General features: G+C 37.2%; 1 protein-coding gene across 1 annotated transcript in view; it reads right to left on the bottom strand.

Moving 5' to 3' along the window:
* Nucleotides 1-8786: 8786 nt before the first annotated feature.
* The window catches only part of LOC122799862 (short transient receptor potential channel 7-like), a 1065642-nt gene continuing 1062460 nt past the window's right edge, over nt 8787-11968 (bottom strand). The window contains exon 9 of the mRNA XM_044069215.1: nt 8787-10107. Coding sequence (XP_043925150.1) covers nt 9941-10107 — 167 coding nt within the window. The 3' untranslated portion in view covers nt 8787-9940. The remainder of the gene's footprint in view (nt 10108-11968) is intronic.

Below are 11968 nucleotides of genomic sequence, written 5' to 3'. Positions count from 1 at the left end.
TATCTTCAGCACTCATTCGTTTTGTCTACAATAACACCACTATCTAAGACTTTATTACCCCTCCCTCTGTCTCCATCTCTTTCAGTCCTTCTTCATCTCATAACACTTCATCCCAAATCAAAGACCACATTCACCACCATCATTTCTGCCCAATGCCCCAAACACAAATCTTACTCCAATATATCTTCTAGTATCTACATTGCTATTCCTCAAATCTAAAATCCTTACACACACACATGACACCTTACTTACAACACTCCCCACAACACTGTATAACCCTAAACACAAAATGTTACCAACTCTATATTCACTTAGTACCACTACCCTTTCGCAATGTGGGGACATCCACCACAACCCAGGACCTAACCCATCTGCCCCCCTGAACTTCAAAAATCCCTAAAAATCACCATCATTAACATACAAAGTATTAGAAACAAAATCCCAGAATTCCATGCATGGATGTCCCATTCTAGACCTGATATAATTGCTGTAACCAAGACATGGCTAAAACCATATATAAAAGACACCAAATAACTCCCTCCAGGTTTCTCCCGTCTAAGATCAGACAGACCCCACAAGAAAGGCGTAGGGGTTGCACTCGTTTTCCCTAACTCCCTTACCATCATCCCCTACTCAAACCTTATTCCACAATTCTCCACAGCTGAACTCATCATAGCTTATCTAAAAATTAATGAATTCAAAAGTCTCTGCTTGATTGCCCTAAACATCCCGTCAGGTAATAATATCCCTATACTAGAAGAAATCTTAGCCTGGACCTCAAACAATATCCATAACAAAACAATAATTTTAGGTGGCATTAACATAAACTGGCTAGATCACTTGACTACCTCTCCCAATGCATCCATCAATCTCTACAACTACACTCAGCTCATTACTAGCATAACCCAACCAAAAAATAACAATAACAATGGCTCCATCCTCAATTGGATTTTAGTTTCTGACCCTAGCAAAGTTTCTTCAGCAGGAACTCTCCCCTGCAATATTAGTGACCATCACCCTGCTTACATAACACGCAACACCACCATAGCCTTAAACCACCACCAATATAAACCCACCAGAAAGTTAGCTAACTTCATCCTAACCAGCTGAAATGAAACACTGAGTAAAATTAACTGGAGTACTCTGAAATTCTTACCCTTGGATGAAGCTGTTGAATTATTCAATTCAACATTCCTAAGCATCTTCAATAGAATGACTCCCCTTTGAAACAAGAGAATAAAAACAAATCATGCTATCTGTTTCTCTAGAGAAACCAAACAACTTATGACCACAAGAAATAGAACATGGAAAAAATGGCAGAAAAGTAAAAACCTCCAGGGAGCTCCTGCTCTTTAAACAGCTTTGCAACCAAGTAAAAAATCTAGTCATTAAAGATAAAAAAACAACACTACCTTCATTTACAAAATGACTGTAACCACAACCAAAAAAGATTTTGGAACTCAGTTTCTACTCTACTAAACCCTGGCACCAAAACCAACCCCTGCCCTAATCCTGACAAAACTCCTGCTGAACTTGCTTCACTTTTCAATTCCTACTTTATAGAGACTATATCCAAACTATGTGCCTCCTTTCCTCAAACTAGTCATAACAAAAACCCAGTAACTCATCTCTCATCAACAAACTCTTCTCCCCAGCCATTTACTATCTTTCCTATTCCTACTTGCACTATAACTAAGCTCTTACTAAAACTCAAACCCGGTAGTACTGCCCCAGATAACCTACCCCCTGAGTACCAAAAAGTGTCAGCCAAATCTATCAGCTACCCCATTAGTATTCTTATAAACAGAGCTATTCAAAACTCCCACTTATACTCCATCTGGAAAAAAAGCCTACATAAAGGTGGCAACAACACAGAAATCTCAAATTTCTGCTTTATCACCATACTATCCCCATCTCTAAAATGATGCAAAAATGCATTCAAACTCAACTTATGAACTTTCTACTCCAAAACCAACTGCTAGCCACCACTCAGCATGGCCTTTGACCTGGTCACAGCACTATAACTGCTCTCCTATCCTTTTTGAACACTGTCAACCTCAATCACAATGATGGTAAACTCGTCTCTGTACTATTCCTCAATCTCTCAAAGGCCTTTGAAACTATATCTTACTATCTCCTCCTTTCTAGGCTCTCACACCTAGGCATGTCCATTTTTGCTCTTAACTGGTTTAAAAACTATCTCACAAACAGACAACAATCTACCAAATGGCTAAACTCCCTGTCACCTTTTCTTACTACTGCCACTGGAGTTCTCCAAGGATCTATCTTGGGACCCCTTCTTTTCAATTCTTTTCATTAACAACTTTCATTCTGCTATCACTCATGGATCTGTAGTACAATATGCAGATGATTCCACTAACATCTGCTCCAGCATCTCAGAAACAGACCTTCTGACCTTGACCCAAAATGCTTTCTCCAGTACAGAAACTTGGATGACCAACAACCACCTTACCCTTCTTTTTCTTTCAGCTGTTCCCATTAGGGGTTGCCACAGTGGATCATCTGTCACCATTTCTGCCTATCCTCTGCATCTTGCTCTGTCACACCAACCACCTGCATGTCCTCTCTCACCACATCCATAAACTTTATCTTAGGCCTTCTTCTTTTCCTCTTACCTGGAAGCTTCATCCTTAGCATCCTTTTCCCAATATACCCAGCATCCCTCATCAGCACATGTCTAAACCAATGCAATCTCACCTCTCTGGCTTGTCTCCAAACCGTCCAACCTGGGCTAACCCTCTAATATACTTTTTCCTAATCCTGTCTACCCTCGTCACACCCAGTGCAAATCTTAACATCTTTAACTTTGCCACATCCAGCTCTGACTCCTGCCTTTTTGTCAATGCTAGTGTCTCCAACCCATATAACACAGCTGGTCTCACTGCCTTCTTGTAGACCCGTCTGTCACAAATCACTCCTGACACTCTTCTCCACCCTGCCTGTACTCTCTTCTTTACCTCTCTTCCACACTCACCATTACTCTGAACTGTTGATCCCAAGTATTTAAACTCATCCACCTTTGCCAACTCTACTCCCTGCATCCTCACCATTCCTCTATCCTCTCTCTCATTCAAACACATATATTCTGTCTTAGACCTGCTGACTTTCACTGCTTTCCTGTCTAGAGCATATTTCCACCTCTCCAGGGTCTCCACCTTGCCCTTAACCCCAACAAAACCAAACTCCTGATCTTTACACCCCCAAAAAACACCACTCTTAACAAATCAAACTTTGTCATCTACTCCTCTAACAAGCCCCCATAGAGGTAGTCCCCCGTACCAAGTTACTCAGTGTTACTGTAGATGATAACTTAACTTTCAACCAACACGTCCATAATAATATTAAAAAAACACACCAAAAACTTGCTACACTTTACAGGCATAAACACTTTTTAAACTACTCAATGAGAAAAACATTTGCCTGAGTCTTTCTCCTACCCTATCTCCTCTACGGTGCCCACAATCTTACAAACTTCCAGTCCTGCTTAAAAAGTAAGATGGACACCTGTTACAACAAAATTGCTAAGTTTGTCACCTGTGCAAAACATTCTTCCCATCACTGCCATTCTACAATCCTTGAACTGGTTTGAAGTACCACAACTTATATATATACAACTATCTACAGCACACAAACGTATATACAAACCTCTGGAATGCCCAGCCCTCACTCCCCTTCTAACTCTCTATAAACCAAACTGGCATCTTAGATCTGAAAATCAATCTCTCATCCAAGTAAATAGACCAAAACCCCCTGCAGGTCAGTATCTCTACACTTTCACTGTAGCCAGACTGTGAAATGCTCTTTTGTCTCATCTCTGAACCATTAATATTGTCCCCTTATTCAAAAAGCCTTTACATTAATATCTCTCTTTTCAATGGCTCTGCCCATGTTCCATCTCCAACTCCTCAATAACCTCATTCCCTGATTGACCCCTTCAAACCCAATACTCATCTCTTTCTCATGTCTTAATATATCACCCTTGGAAATCTATCTATACTAAATTTTGCCTCACTTGGCATGTGAAAAAAAATATTGTAGTTTACCTAGTCTTGCTTATGTATATCATATAAGGTACTCTGAATAGTCCATCAGTTTAAATGCATTATATTATTGTATATGTGTATGGCTTACCTGTATGCTCTGTAAATTCTTTATATACTGATACCCTGCTATGAATTAAAGTTGAGTTGTTAACTACTAGTCATCTAATTGTACAATGTTTGATACACTTTTTTAACTTAGCTATATTTTAGAAACTCTTGTTTAATATATTACTATTATCTTGTACTCTGTTATGGAGCTTTTCTCCCCAGGCCTCCACTGAAAATGGGCTAATTTCAGCCCAGTGAACTTTCCCATTCAACAAAAGCAAATGAATAAATAAATAATGACTAATGTGTCATTCCCTATTTCCTTTTAATTGTCCAGTACCCAATCACCATAACAATGTGTCCACTGTCTGTATGTCTGCACCCATCACTTGTCCTCCTAATTCGTTATGTGTACTGCTGCTGTCTATCTGCTCTCTTCTCTTCTCTTCTCTTCTCTTCTCTTCTCTTCTCTTCTCTTCTCTTCTCTTTTCTTCTCTTCTCTTCTCTTCTCTTCTTTTCTCTTCTCTATCTCATTCACAACCTTCACTCACTACTTTCCCCTCTCCCTTCTTTGCCACACTTGAAAAATGTTTTTTTTCCTAAGGAAAAAAAAAATTCTTTCTCTTCTCATTTAAAACTTATAGTTACCCTTGTGTGATTTCATCTGTTTGTTCTTCTCCCCTTTCCTAATTTTCTAATGCAATTCCCTGTGCTCACTGTTCACCCCATTCTACTTTCCTATCAACTACATTTCCTCCACATTTATACGATGAACACTCTTAAAGATTTGCTGTGAATACACACAGTGCAGTGACACAAATGACCCCAAAGAAGATGACCGGGGCCCCTGGGAGATTTCCAGAGTTGCATATCCACTTTGGTCTAACTGATGACTGCTATGTGTGAAATGTAGATACATGGTGTTACATTGTATCCATAAGCATGCTTAGACTTAGACATGCTTGCCTGTCTTCATTGTGACCTCACATGTAGGTCACATGCAGAGCAGTACTTCTGCTCCAGCTACTGGGCTCTCTAACACTGCTTCTTCCAATAGCACTGTGCTTCACTTTATTCATGCAGTCCATTGTGTCAGCACTGTTCAATGCCTAATATGTGCCTTCTTTTGTATGTATCTCATCTTGCAGTGACTTCCTCTAAAATTAACACTGTGTAAGTACAAAGAATTTGTTTACAAGTTGTACAGTGTGGCTGTATGTATATCTACACATACACACACACACACACACACACACACACATATATATATATATATATATATATATATATATATATATATATATATATATATATATATATATATATACATATGGTTCCACTTGAAACCATCGAATGTTCAGAACATCGAAGTTCTAATCATCGAGACCAGAACATCGATGTTCAGAACATCGAAGGTTCAAAGTGAACCACAGAAAAAGAAATAAACATTCGCAAACTATTTTATGCAGGGAGGCTTAGCCCCTCTGCACCCCCCCACACCCCCCCTACTTTAATATTCCAACTCCAAGATCGCACTACAGTGGGGTAAGGGAAATCTTCCGTTTACAGCTATATGCAGTAGCGCTAAACGGGAGATTTCCCGTACCCTACCTGCAATGCCAACACTCAGATGGCACACACACACACACACACACACACACACACACACACACACACACACACACACACACACACACACACACACACACACAACATGCAGGGCACCTTGCTGCCCTGCATATGCACCCAAAACTTACCATTTGTACTTACCTGGCACTTCCACTTTGAACCTTCGATGTTCTGAACATCAATGTTCTGGTCTCAATGATTAGAACTTCGATGTTCTGAACATTCGATGGTTTCAAGTGGAACCATATATATGACCATATGATCAACTTTTGAAAGTTTGAACGGTTATAACGGAGATCTCCATACAGGGCGGAATGGGAAGATTTCCCTTTTCCGCACTGTAGTGCGATCTCAAAGTTGGTGTATTTAAATAGCAGTGAGTGTGGGTGGAGCAGGGGGGCTTGCCCGTGTGCTTAAACTGTTCAAGTAATTTTTTTTTTTTTTAGTTTTTTATTTGATGTTCGAACATTCAAAAGTTCGATCATATGGTCTTGGCCATATGAAAGTCAAACTTTTGAAAGTTCAATCAAATGAAGTAGACCCATATATACAAAAGTATATTAAACTCATACAAATGAGAGAGCTTCACCCCTCCTAATTAAATATACCAACTCCGAGTTCACACTATACTGGGAAAAGGGGGCAAAGTTCACCCTGTTGGCCACGTGGATAGTTCCCTGTTAAAATTATCGGTGGTTCGTTGCTTTGGTTTATTAACATTTCAGTGGAGTTGTCTCGGGTTTTTGGATTTCAGGTAAGTGCAGTTTCGGTTAATGGTAGTAGACCCATATATATATTATATATATATATAAATATATATATATATATATATATATATATATATATATATATATATATGTGTGCACATACACACACACACACACACACACACACACACACACATATATATATATATATATATATATATATATATATATATATATATAGTAGCAACATAAAACTACAACCACACCACATCGACCAATCATTATATTCTTAATACAACACATCAAGACATAGTATATCAAAAGAGGAAACAAATGTCCTTTTCTGATGCACTACCCTAGACCTGACCACATTCAGTTCAAATTTATCAGAATAGTGGTAGTGTTATGGAAAGGATGCTTTTTTTTTAATTTAAGATGGGCAGTATAAGGGTTAGAGTTAGCAGGCACTACTGAGGTGGGCAGGGGGGCTTACCCTTACCCTAACTCTTCCCCTGCCCATAACCATAACCTGAATCTCAAATTAAAAAAAAAGAAAAATCCCATAGCTAAGGCATTTACTGAGCACACACACATATGCATACATACTCTAAATCATTTACCTAACCTAACCCTATGCCTAAACTTAAACACTCATAGTCTCACACTTTTAATCTATTCCCTTACCTAACACTTACTCTAACCATAACCTACACACAATCTCAGACACACACGCACCTACTACTAATCCTGCTAAATTGTTCTGATGAAACACACACCCAAAAAAATGTCAGGTCGATAAACAGGATGTTCAAACAAAACACATCGCACTTTCACCTGTTAACCAAAACAATCACTGCCAAACAATCAGAACCCATATCTATACATATATATATATATATATATATATATATATATATATAGTGAGAGAGAGAGATGCAGACATACATACATAGATTTTTACATATAGTTTTCAACAATCTTTACATCAAGAACCATTTAATCAAGTAAAATACATTGGCAATGGAATCATTGACTTTGCTAAAAAAAACACCAAAATGGGCTGTTTTGTTGGCAGCTAGCCCTCCCCCTTGCACCCCCCACAACCCACCATGGAGGATAGTCTCCCCGTACATGTCAAAACTATATGTATACAAGCTCCAAGATCATGCAGTACTGGGAAAAGGTAAAATCCCTTTCCTTTGGTATTCCATAATATCACTATCTCTGTAATACTCTGATGAACAACCTATTCATCAGCCAGCATACCTATGTATGTATATATGTGTGTGTGTGTGTGTGTGTGTGTGTGTGTGTGTGTGTGTGTGTGTGTGTGTGTGTGTGTGTGTGTGTGTGTGCGTGTGTGTGTGTGTGTGTGTGTGTGTGTGTGTTTTGCACAGTTGTGCTCCACATATAAGAAGCAAAATAATCCCATAAGCAACATGTTTGTGTACCAATAACATTCTTGTTATATTTTTGTAGTATTTCGGTCTTTTGAAGGATTTGTCTGATGTTTAATATGCTTTATTTTTTTTCTAAAATCCATTAATTAAATGCATTTTAAGTAGCAGTTATAATACAGCCACTAATCAGAGGTTACAAGATAAACTGTATCATAGGGACAATTTTAAAAAGTCCATGTAAAAGGTATAAATATTGCAATATGCCAGATAAACTATAACATGGTGCATTTAATTAACATGAAAAATACATTTTGAATATTTTGACTGTTCTACACTGATACAAGTTTATAAATATAGCTATAATTTAAAAGGGTGGCTGTACATAATCATTTGGCACTTAGAAAATGATCAGTAAATCTCACTTTTTAAATAAAGTTTTTTTGTGCTCATTTCATTCTTGCTTTATATATTCATGTCAGTGTAGACAGAAAATTCTGTTTATCGTCCATATGCATGGCATGCCTGAAATAGCTTCACCAGTGGAATTTGTACTGTCCTTCTCTGGTAACTTAATAATTCCTAAATGAAGATAGAAGCTGCAGGCAAATAAAGTCTCTCCATTAATATCAACTGTTCTTCAGTTATGTAGTGTCCATATGGCAAACATTGATTCAGTTGTACATACAGTTCGTTAAGTCTGTAGTTAGTATTAAACCACCGAGTTTCTACCATATAAACAATGGGTTCCATTGCCTGTGCAGATTTCTCAAAATCTTTGCTTGTTCTTAAGTCCGAGATCACTACATTGCAGAGCCAATTATATATATTTTTGAGATGCAATATATAATAGAATAAACTTTGCCATTGTGATATACTTTGCTGCACAGCTTTGAAAGATATATATATATATATATATATATATATATATGCTTCTCTTGTTACATTAGCTGTGACAGCACACAAAAGGCTATCTAAAACATATCATAGTAGAACAGTGCACCATTCCTATTTTCCTATGCAGTTTATGTTTAGGAATACCTGGTGCACCCACCCTTTTTACCATTTAGAATGCTAAAATGTTAACTTCATAACAAGGCTTCCTCTTCATTAAGCAACAAAATTGTATCTTCTGGCTATGATAAGCAGGACAACATTTGTCTTTACCTACGCTTTCTGAAGCAGATCTGATTCTCATGCCTCAGAGTTATCATTTGAGACATCACTGTTAGAGGAAGGTAGTTGTAGTTAATAGAGATGGCTTAAGCTGAATTTACACATGCTATGTATAGCACAGTAACATACTGTGAGCATGCGTTTACAGCATTCTGAGGAAGAACGTGTTAACATCCACAATGTCCATGGCAGTACATGGATGAGCTAATCCCTATTGTGTTCTATCTAGTCAAGGGCTATATTTAGCTCACTTATTAAACATTGCTTCATTTTGGCTTATTAAAGATCTCTTTTAGCCCTTCCTAAACAGTTGTACAGACTCCTACATTCACACTCTAAAGAATAATTAAATAATAAATATTTCTATTCACTCTAAAAATAATTTGTGTTAGTAAACATAGCTATACTATTTTGGTCCGAAGCATTGTAACAGGTGCTGAATATTTTCGTCTTTTTTTTTCTTCATTTTACTGCAAAAACCAGGAGAAAGAAAATAAATACTTGGAATGCCTATTGTTTGTAAGAGGCAGTGGAGTAGTACCACTTAGCATTATAAACAATCTCCACCCAGTCAATATCATAGACTTTAACACAGGTATTCAATGCTGTGATGCAAAAACTAAATTAAATTGGCTACAATCAGTCCGAGAAACACTCCATTCCTTCATCCTGTGTGGCTGTAGTTATACACCAGCATCCTTCTTGCCATGTGACATATAGCTTTCTAATTCTAGCACCAGCTCAAGGCCAGACAGGACCTGCATACAAATACAACCAGTGGCAAATGATCGTCTTATGACCTATTTCATGTTTCCTTTATGGATCATTTAAGTAATCAATTTATCCTTCTGCTGAATGGTCACGATGTTCTCAAAAAAAAAAAAATTGTAAATAACAAAACGGTTTATAAAATGGTTGTCTAAATAGCATCCCATTTATCTGATTCTTGTGTTTTGTTCATATTTTTTCCAAATTTGTCACTGAGTTGCTCAATAAGCTGTGCTAATTCTCCAGTGGCTTGCGATTTCTCTTCCAGAAGTTCATAGCGTAAACTGGAAATATCCTGTTTGATCTCCTTAAGCTCTCCTGCAATAAATAACATATTGCAAATTAATAAAGATTGTGTTCTTGTGAGACAGCTATAAAAACACTACAATTTCATTCTTCCAGTCAATATAACTAACCTGAGTATGTTTAGCACAGTGATTACACTTTGAAATGGAAAAAGAAATCAAATTGTTAAGCACATTACTAAAGTGAGACCCAATCACAACAAATCATAGAGGTGATTAATAAAGCTTGTTAAACACCCCCTAAGCACTGTTAAGATTAGATCTCAAAATTGTTGGAAAGAACAATGGGAAAAGGTAAAACAACTTTTAAAAGCTGTTAAAACCTAAACTTCACTCTACCACACTTATGTTAGAATGAGGTTTCTTGCAGCTTTTAAAGTTTTTAGTTTTTCAGATGGATACATCATTTCTGTCTTCTGTCTGTTTGACCACAGTAACCTTTATCAGATATTAAAGATTTGAAAGCCAGTGTAACACTTTGTGCTCATACATCTTTATTTTTCTATAGTTGGTAGCACATGGAGCTGATAAAGCTCCATGCACTATAAATAATTATGTTTGGCTCACCAGTCATAGCCCTTTATCATGTGTTCTTGATATGATTGCCAAGAGTCACCTCCTGAGCTTTGCTTTTAAAGTGAATTTTTTTGTCATCCATATCACTAACACGTTATAAATTGGTTATGACTGGAGACATGATCGTTATCCTGTATGTTGTTCATGGTGAGCTTGTGACAAATACTATTTTAAAAGCTTTCATAGGAAACTAGCATTTTCTTGGGTTGGTAGGTTCATAAACTAGTACTAGGCCAATTGCCCTTGTAGGCCATCTTAAGCTTAGTCAAATTTCTCATTTGGTGCTTGGAATTAGCAATTCCATTTAGTATTTAGATTATTATTTCCACTTCATGGAGTCTATTTGTATTACCTCTACAGATAATACATGAGTATGTATTTTAAAAGACCCCAAATGTTGGACAAAACATTTAGGAGCTGCCTCTGCCCATTAGTATGCACAAGTGAGTGTGTTCATCCTGGCAACAGTAAAATGAATGCAAACCTCTGTAAGACAAACTCCAACCTCCTTCAAATTTCATAGAGCATTACCTAAAAAACCTTATTTTACAAATTAAGCTCAGCAAAAAATGAATCGATAAGTTGTCATTTTTGATCATCCTTTGTGTATCAGCTTTCCAAGGCTATGTTCATTCAATGTATAGACAATCATTCAGCAGTTGAGAGAAAACATTTCCAAATTATGGTATATAAACTTGCGATGGATTTGCTTCCCATCCAGCACTGCTTATCTGCCTTATGCCATTGTTTCTTCAGATAGACATCAGGTTTCCTGAGAGTCTGAACAGAATTATGTTGGTTATCAGAAATGAACAAATGGATTAATATTTATAAACTGCACTGTGTTTTCTGAAGCAATTCATTTTGACTGGAATGTAATCTAACATAGTTACAAACAAATCAAATTAATATAACATCCCATCTCTATGGTATAGAGGAATGTGGCCTTGACTACAAAAAAAAAATACATAATTTAATTTGCTGCTCAGGCATATGGAGGAGCTAGATGGAATCGGGAGAGAAAAGTGACAGTTGTTAGCTTCCCCATTTTGAGAGGAAGGGTGATATTTCTGTCTGCAGTATGACACTCTCCACATAATGGAGGAAGTTCTGTAATCATATGCCAGGCTGTTACTGACTGAGCTTATTTAGCACTGAAAGGGAAAGGCTGGAACTAATTGTTACTATGTGTGGTAATGCACATGATCTTAACAGCTTCAAAAATTATTGGTATTTAAGACAACATATGTGACATAGCTGGTTCTCTGCTATGCATTTCCACTTCTTCTCAACATGCC

The sequence above is a fragment of the Protopterus annectens genome, chromosome 4.part0 (assembly GCF_019279795.1).
Source record: "Protopterus annectens isolate FY-2018-M chromosome 4.part0, PAN1.0, whole genome shotgun sequence".
In the NCBI taxonomy this organism is placed as follows: domain Eukaryota; kingdom Metazoa; phylum Chordata; order Ceratodontiformes; family Protopteridae; genus Protopterus; species Protopterus annectens.
The sequence above is the reverse complement of the archived record's forward strand: the minus strand, read 5'-3'. Positions and strand labels throughout refer to the sequence as shown.